The sequence below is a fragment of the Carya illinoinensis genome, chromosome 12 (assembly GCF_018687715.1).
Source record: "Carya illinoinensis cultivar Pawnee chromosome 12, C.illinoinensisPawnee_v1, whole genome shotgun sequence".
In the NCBI taxonomy this organism is placed as follows: domain Eukaryota; kingdom Viridiplantae; phylum Streptophyta; class Magnoliopsida; order Fagales; family Juglandaceae; genus Carya; species Carya illinoinensis.
The window spans coordinates 30030582-30049333 of record NC_056763.1 but is presented as its reverse complement, the minus strand read 5'-3'; the positions used below and the strand labels follow the sequence as shown (position 1 = coordinate 30049333).

Sequence of the window (18752 nt, the reverse complement as noted above, 5' to 3'; positions counted from 1 at the left end):
AAAAATGACGAATTACAACTTAGATCTACACCAAAGGCTTAAGACGTCTCCAGAGTATGGAAAAATTATAGATCCATCTTTTCATCTTTAAGGAAAGCAAAATATATGAAACAAAGATATTGTGGCGGCACATAGGGACACATGCCACATTAGGAGTGTTGTGGACATTTGAATCTGAAAAATCGAGGTCCCTAACCCTAGAAATGCCGCACGTGGCAACAATAAGGCTTCTCAGTGCGGTGGGGGCATGGATCTCATGCGCACTTTGATCTACTCGTGTGACTCACAGACCACTTTGTTCGAATAAAATCTTCGGCCGTTTAAAGGATTGGCAGCCTAGGAATCCTGTGGTGGGGTGCGTGGGCTTCGGAAAATAGCAAATTGGCATTTTTCCATACTTTGGATAGAAAAACAAATCAAAAAATTGAAAAATAAAGGGCTACACATTTTCTGGTCTAACCAGATGGAAGAGGAAGGGAGGAGCCCTCTGGGTAGGATTTTTCTGGGGTAGAGGCTTTGAAGAGAAAAGGGAGAGAGGTGGGGTTTTTCTATTCAAGTAAATACAAAATCTATATAAAAAATAACAATTGTTAAATAATAGACCTCACATTCTTTTTTAAAAGGATTGTGCGCTTCTTACACTATTACGTACTTTACGATTATATCTAATATTACTTTTATATTTATTTCTTTTGATTCTTCAAATTTAATTAAAAAAATTAGAGAGGATGTCTATCTAACATTTTAAATATTATTTTCGAAACTTTTGACAAAAAGAAAAAAAGATAAAATGGATTGATGGTAGATTTATGAATGTAATAAATTGTAAGTTCTGTTAATTAAAGAAAGGGAAGAAAAACACACCATTTTCTTAAGGAAAAGGGATATGAACAACATATAAGAGTAACTTGAAAACGCGTTGAAAGTTAAGTCCAGAAGTTTGGTTAAAAGATAAAAAGGTAATTAAAAAATAATGTTTGAAAACGCAAAATTAGGAGTGACATAATCAATTACATGCGTTGCTTGGCAAAGATGTCAATTATTAGTAACAATCAATGGTGCTTTCTTAGCACGTAACCCAAATAAAATGGTAGATAATGTCAATGATGTTTGCTATGGATAACATAGTTTGTCTTCCGTTTTTCTCTGACTGTTTCCGATTTCCCAAAGTAATCGATTGCATCGCTTATATTGGCGCCGCTGAAGAAGGAGTCATTGTATTGGAAATAATAAGTATATCGAGAGATTTGTGGAGCGATAATCAATTTTATAAAAATTATATTTTCAAGTCTGTGAAGAATATTTAATAAATAGCTTACATAACATATTTTAATTTTTTTTTTTTAAAAAGAAATTTTAAATATTACAATTCTAATAATGTGTTTTACATACTAATTTTAAAGATAAATTTCATACATGACGTGAGAGAAACTGAACGTATGAGTTTGTTGGTACTGAAAACTGATAATGTATGTAAAGTCAGTCTGTAGAGCAAAATATTATTTTTATTTTAAAATTTTTTAAAAATTAAATTATTTATTATATTTTATTTTAAAATTTTAAAAAGATGTAATTACTGTCTTGTCCCACTCTAAATTTTTTTAAAATAAGATAAAATAAAATGATTTCATTAATCAAACTAGGCCCAAAATTCTAGGTGGTATTTAATAGTTGCACTATTCCTTCAATTTTTATTTTATTTTTGAAATGGCGTGGCGAAATACGGCATATATAATTGGATAGTGTCCTTAAATAATTTATGAAAATTTATTGCTTATAGGTGGTAGTTGCGGGTTTTATTTAAACTTTCTATAGGAGATTTAGATCTTAAAGTGATAAATAAATAAATTGAAATTTCGAAGATTATTTAATACTATTGAAAACATAAGAGTCAAACAGCGGGGATAGCTCAGTTGGGAGAGCGTCAGACTGAAGATCTGAAGGTCGCGTGTTCGATCCACGCTCACCGCAATTTTTCAAGAAAAATATTTTTTGCATCGGTTGTAAAAAAGTGAATTAATACAAAACCTATATGAAAAAAAAAATTATTTTTATAATTTTTTTTATTCATGTAGATCTCCCTGAATATAAAAAAAAAATTTTATAATTTTTTTTTATTCATTCTGTACAGCCGACTGCACGCCGACTGCATTTACCGACTATACGTAACAAAGCCCATTTTCCAATACCATTTTAGTCTAATTTTGGGCTACTTCAACTTCAAACGCTCTTAATGTGGGGCTTTAAAAGACCTTTCAAGACAACTTACTAGATATTGATTACTGATGATGTGTTACGACTCCCAAAAACCAATTATGTGATTGCTTATAAATCGAAGAGTGGAAAGTACGTCATTAATTATATATGTAATTTAAAGTTTAAGCTATATAAAAATACCATAAAAGTCGTACATTTTCCTTTTTGATTAAAGGGGCGGTGGAAGGAAAAGGGCAAAGACCAAACCATATAATTCTTGTCTGTAATTCTTGTATATAGAACTTCTTCTTTCTTTAAAGATAAGCTTTGTAAAAAGATGCATGTATCTAACTATACAAATATATAATGGAAAGCCAACTACTCTAAACAAGATTAGACTTCCATCCAACTTTGGCCCTCATTTTCTGTTCTGCTGGGGTCTAAATTCAGAAGGGGCTGCAGCAAATAGAATGTATTTGCGTGCAGAAGTCCAAGAACATAACAACATTGTATATTTGTTGGCTGTAGAATCCCATTTTATTTATTTTTAGGATGAGACTCTAATTTTATTGAAACCTCATTTATGGTGGAGGAATGCTATAAAAACAAATCTCAACCTAAAGAAAAATACAGGGGCGGAACTACTAAGGGCCTTAAGCCCCCCCAAAATTTTTAAAATCATATGAAAATTACAATTTTAAAGGTGTTTTTACAAAGAAAATTATATGAAAATTAGTATTTGACCCCCTCAAAATTATTTTTTTTTAACTTGCCCCTCCAAACCAAATTTTCTGGTTCCGCCCCTGGAAAAATATGTATACGAAAAGCAAAACCTATTATCTCCTTTGGGGTCGTCTCAAAATCTTTCATATGTCCCTTTGCACATTCTTTGTAGGTTCAAATTCTTTGTATAATAAATAATTCTCTCTCAGTCCTCTTGCACATATCAATGTAAATCACTCTCTCCATTCCACCAGTACTTCACCAAAAATCGGGAATCAGTATTAACCACGACATTTGTCTGTTGGAGCATAATCCGTTCAAATTCGCAGACCATCTAGCAGTGCCCTTGTCTCAGCTATTGTGTTGGTGCCGCTTCCATAATAGGCCATCAAAGCACCAAGAGTCCCCCTCTAAAATCACGAACTATCCCTCCGATTACTTTCATATAATCTTCCCCCATTACTTTACGCCAGGCCACCCAGTGCAAATGTTATGTGTATAGAGGATGTCAACAACAATTATAATGTGCCATACGGTTTGAAACCATCGATTTGACATGTCATTTAATCTAGGAACTCAATAATATAATGGAAAGTCTTGCATTAGGCGGTCTAGTAGTATTAGATTTTCAAAGAACCTTATGGAACAAAAAATGAATGTGATTTTGTAAACGGTCAAGTGTTACCTCTTTGGTCTTCGGCTGCTGAATGTGATCCTCCACCCACGTCCCACCGTCAAAAGATGAAAAAAATAAAAAAAGCAAAAAAAATTCAACTTTCTAGTTTAGACAAAGAAAATGAAGCGTCTGGGTGAATGGTTTTTATCAAAAGAGAGTTCAAAGGAGAGAGAGAAATGGAAAGCTGGTGAAATAATAGGATACTGATGTTATGGGCATTCATTGGTTGGTGTAAACTCCACCAGCCCCGTCCAAAGAGGCACTCTATATAAATAGGTGATTGGAGTGCCTCATCTTTGCACAAGAGTGCTATATTTCGTGTATTGTTGTACAGGCAATCTTAATCTTCTGTGCTTAAAATGACTATTTACAAGCAGTTTGCTTATTCTGTTGTTTTACTCCTCTTCCTGGTAATTAATTAAGCTCGCTTTATACCAACGGCGCCAAAGCATTTTATTTCAAGTTTAATGCGAGTTAGAATGATATTTATGCCTGAGCAACAATTGGGTCATTATTCTGCTTTGTTAGCTGTTTTCTTCTTGTCAACCATTTAGAGTTTATTTGCATGCTGTTAGAGGCAATGGAAAAAAAAGGAGATTGGGACTGCCTTTGGACATATTGGAATTGCCACTCAGGATGTGAGTACTGACGGCAGGTTAAGCATGAACAATTTTTCTGTTAATTAATTTGTGTCTTCGAAATCTTATTCAAGCTCTTAAACCCCTTAGATCTATGCCATGGCTGAAAACATTCGAGCAAAGGGTGGAGTGATCACCCGTGAACCAGGGTCAGCGACAGGGCTCTCGATCGTCTTTGCCTTTGACTTGCATCCAGATGGCTATACCCATGAGCTCATCCAAAGGCCCCCAACTCCAGAGCCACTCAGTCATATAATGCTTCATGTCGCCGATCTTGATCGTGTTATGAAGTTTTATGAAAAGGTGGTAGTGCTTTTCTCTTATTTTTAGTAAGTAACTACCCAGAACCCACATTTGCAGCGACTGTACGCTTAGAAGCAAAATGCATATATCAGAACTGAGCATGTTTAACTATGGTAATGGTTGTAATATACAATGATATCAACTAATTTACTAGGTTGCATATGAATTATCCTGAATACGTGTATAGTTATTATCCTAAATACATGTGTAGCAAGTTAGCACTGCTCTCAATCTAGCTTTATGTAGAGAACCATTTGCCTTGCATATTATCACTCTACCATCATATCTAATATTGTTCTTGCACCATAGTTTCATCTATCATGTTTCACCATAAAAGCATACACATTCAGAATAAACCAATTCCAAACATTTCACTTCGGCCCATGTCAAAAAATAACTTTACTGAAAATTATGGTGTAACTTCCACGTTTGGCTCTCCTGAAAGTTCATGAGCTATTGACATGAATTTCCACCACACACCCTGCATCAATGCCAAACCAATGCTTGTTCAAACTTATGGACCCGTTAATATTAACACATATTTTATCATGACAATTTTTAAAAATTAACGACATGCCATGGGGACGTACATGTCCCTTTTTAAAGATCAAAGTCTTCCATGGAGAGAGACAAAATGTGAACATCATTTTCAGTATCTCCATTTATTGACTTGGAGCCACTTGCAGAATCTGCTCCTTGTATTAGCCGTTTCACCAGTCACTAGTATCACTATTGACTTCAAGGGTTGATCTGCCCTTCAACGCCTTGTGTAAAATAATTTCTCGACCTCAAATCTGATAGGATTTGAACCCTACTTCCTAACATTAGTTTAATGAATTTACTGTAAAAATGAATAGTATCTCACTAAGTAAGTTTCCAAAAAAGATTGGAGAGTCACAATGGACACACTTAAAATTTTCAATTTCCTAAACATAACCTTTTTAGACTGTACATATCCATACTACCACACTAAAACTCCACTCCACAAAAAGAATCTAGTGGATTTTATATCAATTGTTAAAAATTTAGACCTCCCAAATTCACTCTCATAGAATCTACCTTGTGCAAGAATAACAAGAAAAATAGAAAAATAATAACAATACAAGATAGTTACGTAAAAACTCCTAAACAGGAAAAAAACACAAGATCTAGAGAAGAAAATTCACTATGTGAAAAATTATTACAATCATACAATTTTTCTCCTTACTCCAAACGCACTCACAAAATTTTTTCACTAGCAAAACTTTAACTTCACACCCTTTTCTTTTTACAAAAAGGTCAACAAAAAAATTTAATTAAAGTCAAAAGTTATTAGATAAGTTTTTAACTGGTATACATAAATTAAAAGACTAAGACTCTTATTTATAGCTCTGAGCTTATGTCCTTTATTTTCTTTCTACTGGTGTGGGACTAAAAATGAGTAAAAAAGTCAACACAAACATTATTTAATCAATCTTTTATGCCTCTCATGTATAGTTCACCTTTGTTACGATGGAATATGGTCCAATCTAACTCAGACTACTGCTGCAGAATTGATATATAATTATAGTGTAATCGAGTACACGAGGAAACGGATATACAAAGGTATGCTATATAAAAAGATAAGCCTCTTATTTATAGCTTTAGGCCTATGCCCTTTATTTTCTTTCTAGAGACTAAAAATGAGTAAAAAAGTTAACACAAACATTATTTAATCAATCTTTTCTACCTCTCATGTATAGTTCACCTTTGTTATGATGGAGTATGGATCCAATCTAACTCAGACTACTGCTGTGGAATTGACATATAATTATAGTGTAACCGAGTACCCGAGGAAACGGATATACAAAGGTATGCTATATTCGATTTTACTCATTGAGCTTTATTTTTTATGTTCACTAAAATAGCTGTTTTCTTATGAGAATAAGACTTCTTTCTATCCCTAGCTTGCTATTAGTACCGATAATGTATACAAGAGTGCTGCAGCTATTAAACTGGTTGCCAAAGAACTCGGAGGACAAATAATATCAACCTTACTCAAGACAATACACACTCAAATAAATCCAAGCTAGATAATCCATCTCAGCAGCTCACACAGTAGCTCTAGAAGCTTCAATACTCTTCTTCTGTTATAACAAACTTCATTTACGTTTACTGTTTTGCCCTCTACGCACTCACTGATTTGGTGCCTATATAAGCAGTGTAATACTCATTGTAATTGATAACCTTTTTACAACATATTTTTGATTGCAATATTCAGAAGATGTCTTTTATTGTTTTTACTTTGTTATTATGGTATCAGAGCTGCTAAGACTAGCAGTCTCTCTGATCCGTTTCTATCATGGCCACAAATCTTTCTTCCACCCCCATTTCTTCTTCTTTTTCACATTTGGTTACACTTAAACTTAACTCTGAAAATTTTTTACTCTGGAAGGTACAGATATCAACTTATCTCCGAGGCCAAGACCTCTACTCATATGTCGATGGCACTCAGTCTTCCCCTCCCTATATGATTTCATCTGAAGAAACTTCTACTCTGAAGATCAATCCTGCCTATCTCTCATGGCAGCGAACTGATCAATTCATTTTAAGCATTTTATTCTCGTCTTTAACAGACTCCATCATTGCTCATGTTATTACTTCTAAAACATCAAGAGATCTATGGGTCTCACTTGAGAAAATGTTCAGTTCTCACTCTCAGGCAAAGGATTTTCAAATCCGGTTTCAGCTTACCAATTTGAATCGTGGTGAGCAAACCATTGCTGATTACTTTAGCAGAGTAAAAATGTTAGTGGACACCCTTGCTGCCACAGGAACTCCTCTTCCTGATAAAGAAATCGTCACATATCTCTTAAATGGTCTTGGGTCCAACTATGAAAGTTTTATTACTTCCATCACCACCAGATCAGACCCCATAACTGTGAATGAACTTTATCACTTACTGCTGGCTCACGAAAATCGTTTAAGTCACCTTGCTCGAAGCACAAGCCTTCAAACACCTTTTGAACCATCGGCAAACTTTAGCTCACGTGACCAACGAGGAAGAGGTACCTATCGTGGCAGCCGTAATGGCCGTGGACGAGGCAGGTTCTCTTCAAATAGAGGAAGGTATTCATCTTTTTCCAGTAACCCAAATCCCCAATCCAATAGACCAACCTGTTAGGTGTGCAACAAAGTGGGTCACGTTGCTCTTCAATGCCATTTTCGATTTGACCATGCATACCAGTATGATCCCCCTAGATCATTCTCTGCAAATTACACTTCACCTTCAGCCATACCCGATCCCACATGGTACCCGGACAGCGTTGCTACTCATCATATTACTCATGATTTATCTCAGCTGAACCTTTCATCCGAACCATATAGTGGCACTGAACAGATGCGAGTTGGCAATGGAACGGGCCTATCAATTCAGAACATTGGTGATTCCTCATTCTCTCTCAACTCTAATTCTTTTAAGCTTCGTAATCTGCTTCATGTGCCCTCAATAACAAAGAATTTGGTCTCTGTTTTGCAATTTTGCATTGACAACTCATGCTTTTTTGAATTTCATGCTACCCATTTTCTGGTAAAGGACACTCGGACCAGCAAGCTCCTCATCAGCGGTCCAGCACGTGACGGCCTCTATCTCTTTCCATCATCCCTTGCTTCTGCATCTCCATCAGCTCACATTGGTGAAAAAGCTTCCATTGATTGCTGGCATCAGAGGCTCGGTCATCCATCCCTTGAAACCGTTGCTCGCATCTTGCGCACCACCTGCTTGCCTTATTTTCCAAACCCCTCATTTACATGTTCTCAATGTCCCTTGGCCAAGGCCCATCAATTACCTTTTAAATTGGCTACCACTCTTTCGGTTAAGCCCTTAGACTTGTTATGGGCTGATGTATGGGGCCCGGCCCCTTTTGTTTCAAGAAATGGTTTCAAGTACTATCTATCAATAGTGGATCACTTTACTAGATTTACTTGGCTTTTTCCCCTTAAAAATAAATCCGATGTTCTTAATATTTTTTCCTCTTTTATTTCCTTTGCTGAACGATTTTTTAATTCAAAAATCATTTCCATCCAAACGGATGCAGGGGGTGAATTTCGTCCTCTCACAAATCTTTGCAAAAATCTTGGCATCACTCATCGTTTTTCTTGTCCTCACACACACCAACAAAACGGCATTGTTGAAAGAAAACATCGGCATATAGTCGAAACTGGTCTTGCGCTTTTAGCACAAGCCTCTCTTCCCTTATCATATTGGGATGATGCTTTTGAGACAGCTACTTACCTCATCAATTTACTTCCCACGCCAATTTTGCAACATCGTTCACCATACTTTATGGTGTATCATAAACCCCCCGATTATTCTTTTTTAAAAGTTTTTGGCTGTGAATGTTGGCCAAATTTACGTCCTTACAATCGTCATAAACTCAATTTCCGTTCCACCTCGTGTCTTTTTCTTGGATATAGCCCCTCACACAAAGGTTATAAATGTCTTGATCAAAAATCCAATCGGCTTTATATCTCCCGAGATGTTCTCTTCAATGAAAAACACTTTCCATCTTCCAAGCCCATCCAGTCTTCATCTACCCTTCAGCCCAATTCTCAAACAGTTTTACTTCCCTGTGTTTCTGTTCTGGGCCCAGCGCCCACTTCTCACTTACCTCCACCTTCTAACTTTTCCTCCCGACCCACATCCCAGCCTCGGCCCATCACCACTCAACCTAATCTTGTTATCACTCATTCTGATCCTATGCTCAATCCTCAACCCTCTACCTCTCGGCCCACACCACAACCCACACCACAACCCGAGCCCTCTAATAATACCCCTGATCCCATCTCTGCATCTCCTTCCCAACACCCTACGATTGCTTCCCCAAATTTCTCTCAACCGAACCCTAGATCTATCTCCTCCTCCAATCCTCTCACCGAATCTCAATCCTTACCTCCTCCGAATCTTCCTCTTTTAATTCCTCCTCGATCTCCAATCATTACCCGCTCTCAAACTAACTCCTCTCGTCCTCGTATCATCACTGACGGCACGATTCCGTACCCAACTCGCCACTGCTACATGTCCACTGCTATGGTTCCCGATGACCCCTCCTCCTTCACTGTTGCTTCAAAATTTCCCGAATGGAAATCAGCTATGACCAAAGAGTTTGAAGCCCTTGTCAAAACCAATACGTGGACTCTTGTACCTCCTTCCTCTATTACTAATGTCGTTGGTTGCAGGTGGGTATTTCGGACCAAGCTAAAACCCGATGGCTCCATTGAGAGAAGGAAAGCAAGGCTTGTTGCAAAGGGCTTCCATCAACAACACGGTATTGACTATACCGAGACATTCAGCCCTGTGGTAAAACCCTCAACCATTCGTTTGGTCTTATCTCTTGCTATTTCTAGAGGCTGGAATCTTAGGCAAATAGACATACAAAATGCGTTTCTTCATGGCACTCTCACTGAAACTGTGTTTATGCAACAGCCGCAAGGCTTTATTGATCCTACTCGGCCTGACTATGTGTGCAAATTAAATAAGGCCATTTATGGCCTTAAGCAAGCTCCGAGGGCTTGGTTCTCGGAGCTCAGTTCTTGGCTATGTGATTATGGTTTTGTGGCTTCTAAGGGTGACCCATCACTGTTTATTTTGCATCAAAGTAATCTCTTCATTTTCATTCTAGTCTATGTTGATGATATGATCATTACATCATCCTCTAACTCTGTTGTTGATCAATTGCTTGATTCTTTGGGTCGTGCTTTTCCTGTTACTGATTTGGGACCTTTATCTTATTTCCTTGGGTTAGAACTTAATTACCTAAGTAATGGTTTACTTATCTCTCAAAGGAAATATATCTCTGATTTGCTAAAGAAAACCAATCTGCTTGGTGCTAATCCCATTTCCTCTCCTATGTCTGCCTCAACCAAACTCTCAAAATTTGACTTACCCTCCTTTGAGAATATAACTCTGTTTCGAAGTATTGTTGGCAGCCTTCAATACCTTTCTCTAACTCGGCCTGATGTTGCCTTCGCTGTCAATAAAGTTTGTCAATTCATGCATGACCCCAAAAACACTCACTGGACAGCAGTAAAAAGAATTCTCAGATATCTCAAATCCACCATTAATCATGGTCTGTTTTTCTCCAACAAAAAAACTGGTTTTACACTTCATGCATACTCAGATGCAGACTGGGCTGGATGCCCTGACGATCGGAGATCTACAGGAGGCTTCTGTATTTTTTTGGGCAATCACTTAATTTCTTGGAGTTCCCGTAAGCAACATACTGTTGCTCGCTCAAGCACTGAGGCCGAGTACAAATCTTTGGCCAACACAATAGCAGAACTTATTTGGTTACAGACACTGATAAAAGACCTTGGATTCTCATTGTTCCAACCACCTACTCTATGGTGTGATAACCTTGGAGCAACATACTTAAGTTCCAATCCTGTCTATCACTCAAGAACCAAGCATATGGATGTGGATTTTCACTTTGTCAGAGATAGAGTAGCTGCAAAGACCCTTCAAGTTCAATTCTGCAGCAGCAAAGATCAACTTGCGGATGTATTCACTAAACCATTGGTTTCTGATCGATTTTTCAGTCTACGATCGAGTCTCACTGTGATTGATACCCCAGTAGACTCGAGGGGGCGTATCAACCTTACTCAAGACAATACACACTCAAATAAATCCAAGCTGGATAATCCATCTCAGCAACTCACACAGTAGCTCTAGAAGCTTCAATACTCTTCTTCTGTTATAACAAACTTCATTTACGTTTACTGTTTTGCCCTCTACGCACTCACTGATTTGGTGCCTATATAAGCAGTGTAATACTCATTGTAATTGATAACCTTTTTACAACATATTTTTGATTGCAATATTCAGAAGATGTCTTTTATTGTTTTTACTTTGTTATTAAATAATTCTACCACCAGGTCCAATTCCTCAAATCAACACCAAAATCACTTCTTTCGTTGATCCAGATGGCTGGAAGACTGCGAGTTCTCAACTTACTGTATCCTCTCACAATGACTGCTTTACACAATTCGTTTGGGGTTTGTGTCTTTAGATATATAGTGATCAAAATTCTAAAGAAGATTGTGAGAAACACGTCCCAAAATTTTTTCCAAGAATCCTAAATAACTACAGACATTCTCATTTATCAAACGTGCCATTGGTTTTACAGGATTTGGTGGACAATAAATATTATCTGAAAGAACTGCGTAAGAAAGAGTGATGAACCAAAATCTAGAATTTGGGTAGTGCCTATTCATTCTCATATTGAGAAAGGAGCCCTGTGGCGGACCAAAATCTACAGTGCTTTGTACGTTCATTTTTTTTTAATAATAACTTGTTTGTATCTTCCCATATTACTTGCAAGATTATGTAAGCAGGCTTATATCGTATGCTTTCCATATAAAATAAGAAACATGGCTTTGTAGTTTGTATGTAGTAGCACCTGTTGGCTGTTGCACAAATTTGAGCTTGTGGAAGAATCCAGTAACTTGAGTTTTGTTTGTTTTCACATACTACCATATCTCATTTTATCTAATCGTTATAAACTTTGCCCTTGATTTGAATCAATGTAACCGGACTCTAGTTTAGACCATGTAATTTTATCACTAGCCTGGTTTTGATAGCAAGATACTTATAGTGTTTCGATATTAAGATGAAATGAGGGAACATTACTATTCAAACCAAGCCTAAGGTTGCATTTAGATACTGAGATGATCTAATTTAATCGGTGAATAGTAATATTTTATAGATCTTATTGAAATATGTTTGAATATAAATAAGTTTAGAAATGTGTTTAAATGTATGAAGTATGTTGAGATAAGTTTAAATTTTATAAAAAAAGTTAAAAAATAAGAAATATCATTAATAATTAATATACAATAAGTTTAAATGATTTCAATAAGAGTGGTGCTACATCCATGTAAAGATGTAGCCTGAAAACTCACCGAACAAACTAATTTTTTTTAATTCATTTTTTAAATATTTTTAAATATTTTTTAAAAATAAAAAATTCACAATATCATTAAAAATACTTCTTTAATTACTAAATATATTAAAAAAAGAAAAAAAAATGGAAGAAACCATTCGAAACACTACTTCAAAACCCAAATTGGAGTATAAAAGTATTTCTATTTCAATTACAACAAAGCGTAGATCCGAAGGATGTTTGATGTCACTTTGATCCACGCTTTCCGCAATTTTATTGTTTTGTTTTAGTTTATTCTAATACATTACCACTGCCAATTTACCGTACTTTTTGGGCCACTTCAATCCCAAACACTCTTAATGGGCTTTAAAAGACCTTTCAACTCCACTTTTTTTTTTTTTTTTCACTTACTATATATTGATTAATGGGTTACAACTACCGAAAGTCCAATTATGAGATGGCTGAAAATAATGGAATTGATTTATATATGTAAATTAAAATCATATATTTTAGAGATTATCTTTATCATTCAAGAAAAATTCTCACGTTAAATTATATATCTTTAAATTAAACTAATAGTAAAATATATATTTTTATTATTAATTTTTTATATATTTTGCAATTAACACCCACTACATAAAATCCTTCTTTAATACAAATTCTATTAGCAAAAATAATCATGTTGGTGTCGAGAGAGAGAGAGAGTGGGATGAGAGAGAAAAAAAAATTAAGAAAATAGCATTTGTAAAATGAACAGTGCATTTGCAAAGATGTATTGGCACTATTCATAGTTATGGAACTATTTATATATATATATACACACACACATAATCCAATGTATTTAATTTAATGGTTTAGTTATGCAAAAATGTATTTACATTTGCATATATATAGATAAACCAATGTGAATGGTCTTATATATTAAAGAATGGAAAGTAGTACATCATAATTATATATGTAATTTATAAGTTTAGCCTGTATAAAATACAATAAAAGGGGTACATTTTCCTTTCGATTAAAGGGGCACACTACAAGAAGAATGGCCTTTTGCGACCAATTTATAGCAACGAAAAGACTATTAGTAACCAATTTTGCAAAATGTCATTTTTTTTGTAGTGGCAGCAGAAATAAGATGGCAAAGACCAAACCATACATATAATAATTCAGCTAGTGTTCCAGAAACAATTTAAAAATATTAGGAATTCAAAGCAACATTAATATATAATGTTGATGGATGGATATGTTCGTTTTAACATGTCAATGAACTTGATTTTGCTAGCCTGGATGAGCACGACAAGGTGAAGGGTACCGTACGTCTTTGTTCAAGACAGACATGCATTAATTAACTTGGTTTCAAATTGTTGTTGTTGTGTTTACAAAACACGAAGTCCCTGTTTCTAGACTTTATTTAAAGATAAGCTTTGTAAAGCCAACAACTCTAAACAAGATCGATCAGTCTTCCATCCAACTTTGGCCCTCATTTCCAATAGTGCATGCCAGGTCTAAACTGAAAAGGGGTTGCAGCAAATTGCACGTATTTGCGTGCAAAAGTCCATGAACATAACAGCATTCATGTGTATATATTAATGGCCGTAGAATCCGATTACTTTCATGCAATCAGCTTATCCCATCGCTTTATCAACGACTACCATGCGGTTCGAAACCATCAGTCGCTTTCTAAATATATATATATAGCTATGATCGACATTTCAATGCATTGAAAGAACGATCAAATCCATTTGACATGTCAGCTAGTCTAGAAACGCGATAATAATGGAAAGTCTTGCATTAGGCGGGAATGAAGGAAAGTTAATCAAAGTCAACGAAAAGGAAATGAGAAAATCTTAAATACGATATAATTATTTTCACAAGCATGAGATTTTCGAGGATAAATACCAAACATACAGGTCAAATATGCACATTAGTACAATTGAGTTCTTTTACTCTTTTAATCATTTTTTAAACATGTTAAACAATTAAGAAAAAAATATATAAATTCACTTATAATATATTAATAGTTACTTCCATAATTATTAAAAATAAAATAAAAAATAAAAATATATAAATAGGCATATTTAATAATCATATTATCATTTTCTTTTAAAAAAAAGTCCTCTCTCTCTTTTCATCCTCTAAAAGTACTGCATGTTCTTACTTATCAATGGACAAAGATAAGATTGAAAAAAAAAATTGAAAGTCCAATATCAGATTTTCAAAGAAGCTTGAAGTGATCTTCCCTCTCCTTTCTGGTCAAAAAATGAAATAAAAAATGCAAATTTCTAGTTTGGACAAAGAAAGTGAAGCATCTACGTTGCATTTTTTTAACGAAATAGATCGAGTTCAACGGAGAGAGAAATTGAAACTTCACGTTTACACCAGATCTAGTTCAAAGAGGCACTCTATATAAATAGGTGATTGTGGTGCATAATCTTTGTACAAGAGGGCCATATATCGTGTATTGTTATACAGGCTATCTTCTATGCTTAAAATGGCTATTTACAAGCAGTTTGCTTATTCTGTTGTTTTGCTCCTCTCCCTGGTAATTAATTAAGCTCGCTTTATACCAACGGCGCCAAATCGTTTTATTTCAAGTTTAATGCGAGTTAGAATGATATTTATGCCTAAAGTAACAATTGGGTCATTATTCTGTTTTGTTAGCTGTTTTCTTCTTGTCAACCATTTAGAGTTTATTTGCATGCTGTTAGAGGCAGTGGAAAAAAAAAAGGCTTTCACTTGTTGCTAATTATCTATTAATTAAAACTAAATGATTATTAGATTAGATCAAGCATGGCAGCTCGCATCCCAAATGATGATGTGTTGGGATGGGTGAAGAAGGATAATCGTCGTTTCCTCCATGCTGATATCAGAGTTGGTGATCTTAATCGGACCATTAGGTATGTTTCTTACCATATATATAATTCTTTAATGCAATTTTAGTTCTTTATATTCAGAAGTGTAAGTCTCCATCCTTGATCAACAGGTTTTACACAGAGTCTCTTGGGATGAAGCTCCTGAGCCAAAAATACTTCCCAAAACTGAAGTACTCAAAAGCAGTTGTGGGGTTTGGCCCTCGAGACACTCATTTCGTTTTGGAGTTTACATGCAGTATGTCTTCTCGAACATTTCCCTACCTCAAACTTGTTTTTACGTTTCAATCAATAACTTTGGTGCTTGTTTTATCATCTACTAATAAACAGTTCATGGAGTTGAAAAATACGAGATTGGGACTGCCTTTGGACATATTGGAATTTCCACTCAGGATGTGAGTACTAACCAAAGTTTAAGCATGAACAACTTGCAGTTAATTTGTATCCTTAAAATCTTATTCAATCTCTTAAATTCCTTAGATCTATGCCATGGTTGAAAACATTCGAGCGAAGGGTGGAGTGATCACCCATGAACCAGGGACAGTGACAGGGCCCTCGACCATCTACGCCTTCGGCCTGGATCCTGATGGCTATACCTATGAGCTCATCCAGAGTCCCCCAACTCCTGAGCCAATCAGCCAAATAATGCTTCATGTTGCCGATCTTGATCGTGCTATTAAGTTTTATGAAAAGGTAGTAGTGTTTTTCTCTTATTTTTCGTAATTAACTACCCAGGATCTTTATTTGCAGTGACTGTTTAGAAGCAAAATGCACATATCAAAACTGAGTATGTTTGACTATAATATACAGTCTTATTAACTTATTTACTCGGTTGCATTTGAATTATCCTGAATACATATATAGTAATTTAGCTCTGCTCTCAATCTTGCTTTATGTAGAGAACCATTTGCCTTGCATATGATCACTCTCCCATCATGTCTACATGTTCTTGCACAATGTTCCTCCACAGAAATTTATCCCATCTCATATCTAGCCATTATCTGACTTTTGGGTTCTTTTCCTACACTTCTTGCAGGCATTGGGGATGAACCTACTGCTGAAGTATGATAGCCCGCAAGAGAAGGTGATTTTCTAGACAAGACTTAATTCCATGTACACCACACAATCACCATGCATTTCTTGTGGCAGACATCATTTAATCAATCTTTTCTGCATCGCATGTACAGTTCACTATTGGCATGGTGGGATATGGATCCAATCGAACTCAGACTACTGTTCTGGAATTAAAATATAATTATAACGTAACTGAGTACACAAATGGAAACGGATATGCAGAGGTACGCTATACTATATTCGATTTTACTCATTGAGCTTTGTTTTTCATGTTCACTAAAATAGCTGTTTACTTATGAGAACGTGAGTTCTTTCTTTCCCTAGGTTGCTATTGGTACCGATAATGTATACAAGAGTGCTGCAGCTGTTAAACTGGTTACCAAAGAACTCGGAGGACAAATAATTCTACCACCAGGTCCAATTCCTCAAATCAACACCAAAATCACTTCTTTCGTTGATCCAGATGGCTGGAAGACTGTGAGTTCTCAACTTTACTGTATCCTCTGACAATGACTGCTTTACACAATTCGTTTGGGGTTTGTGTCTTTAGATATATAGTGATCAGAATTCTAAAAAAGATTGTGAGAAGCACCCTCAAAAAATTTTCCAAGAATCCTAAATAATTACAGAAATTCTCATTTATCAAACGTGCCCTTGATTTTACAGGATTTAGTGGACAATAAAGATTATCTCAAGGAGGTGCAGAAGAAAGAGTGATCAACCAAAATCTAGCATTTGGGTCGTGCTTATTCCTTTCCATGCGGCGTACCAATATCTAATTCTATAGTGCTTATGCTTTTACACATTTCTTTTTTTTTTTTTTTTTTTTTTTTGGTTAATAGCTTGTTTGTATCTTCCTTATATTGCTTACATTGTATGCTTGCTATATGCAATAAGAAACCTGGCTTTGTATGTAGTAGCACCAGTTGCACAAATTTACGCTTGTGGTCGGTGTTACAGGGACCAACAATTTGAACCGATAGAACGAACCGATCTACGTGACACGACTAGTAATTAAAATAAAAATAAAAAATAAAAGACGAACCCATAAATCCTCTCGTACTCGTATCTCAGAGCATTCCTATCCAGTTTCCAAAGTACCATATTTCTTATAATTTAGAATTTATTTTGAGATTTTGATTAAAATGTACTCTACATTTGGATCTTTATTTTAAGAAAAATATTTAAGGAATAAAAAGTAAGTCTTTATATTTGGAGACTCACTATTCATTCTCTAAATTATTTTTATCAATATTTTATTCTAATATATAAAATAAATAATTTATTTTTCATCTACACTTTCTCTTATACTTATATTTATTATAGTTTTAAATAATAATTTTAAAAATAATTTAATTAATTACAAAAATATAAAAAAATTAATTTTAAAAATATTATCATATTCACAAAAAAATAATTTAAATTTTTGTTTAAAATATTCACTAGAGTAATAGTTCAAAAAATAAGAAAAAAATATTGAATAGTTAATTTTGTAAATAGAAGTGAAAGAAAAAAATAATAAAAAAAGAATAGAAAAATATTATTTAATAAAATAGAAATAGAGATAGGAAATGGGATGTAGGATGTTTTTGAAAGATGAATAAAATTTAAGAAAAAATTTAAAAAAAGATAATTTTGAATTAAATTATAGAAATAGAGATGAAGAATGGGATGAGAATGCTCTAAGGCTGCTCTGGCCATCTTGCTCGTCTCCATCCTGTCCCGACCCTGAAATCCCTCATCCCCTCTCGTCACTCATGCCTCCAACCCAGAATCATGAATTGCTGTTTACTCCCTAAAATTTCGGTACATATTTTACAAAATCTGTTTAATTTGAACTTGGGTGAATCTGTTCTTCAAAAAAATTGTTTCAAAAAACAAACTGTTTTAAAGAAAATACTACCGAAACTGATTGAAAGAAAACAACTTTTTTGCACCGAACTCCATTTCGAATACATTCGTTTTCAAAGTTAGTTTTGTTGACTTTTAATGATAGGGATATGATGTGAGCATCATTTATAGAGTTATGCTATCAAAATCCATGGCTAGGCCATTGCAGGGATGCTCTATAACCCGTGATTGAGGAGAGAGGTGAGTGGTGACAGGAGCTCGAGCTAGCGGCGAAGAGAGGGTTCGGCATACAGGGGATTAGACGGGGCCTTTCTTTTTTTTTTCAATTTTGTTTTATTTTTTTAGAGCAATGCTACATACAGTCACTTTTGCGTACTCTTTGCGCATTTCATTGATATGATTGGCTGGATTAATTTTTTTTTAATATCCAACCAATCATATCACTGGAGTGTACAAAAGAGTGTACAAAAATGACTCCACATAGAATTTTTGATTTTTTTATTAACGGGCCAAGTCGATCAGTCCC

At 35.0% G+C, this 18752-nt stretch overlaps 1 protein-coding gene, 1 non-coding gene and 1 pseudogene across 2 annotated transcripts; all 3 read left to right on the top strand.

Moving 5' to 3' along the window:
• Positions 1-1898: 1898 nt before the first annotated feature.
• Positions 1899-1971, top strand: TRNAF-GAA. Its single transcript has one exon. It is a non-coding gene; the product is annotated as a tRNA-Phe (tRNA).
• A 2361-nt stretch (positions 1972-4332) lies between these two features.
• LOC122289406 lies at positions 4333-11729 on the top strand (annotated as a pseudogene).
• A 3122-nt stretch (positions 11730-14851) lies between these two features.
• LOC122289935 (lactoylglutathione lyase GLX1-like) lies at positions 14852-17310 on the top strand. Its single transcript, XM_043097371.1, has 9 exons — positions 14852-14973; positions 15210-15328; positions 15415-15539; positions 15632-15696; positions 15782-15994; positions 16338-16385; positions 16489-16599; positions 16700-16852; positions 17042-17310. The coding sequence occupies exons 1-9, from the start codon at positions 14914-14916 to the stop codon at positions 17090-17092; spliced, it is 945 nt and encodes a 314-aa protein (XP_042953305.1). The 5' UTR covers positions 14852-14913; the 3' UTR covers positions 17093-17310.
• The last annotated feature ends 1442 nt before the right edge of the window (positions 17311-18752 follow it).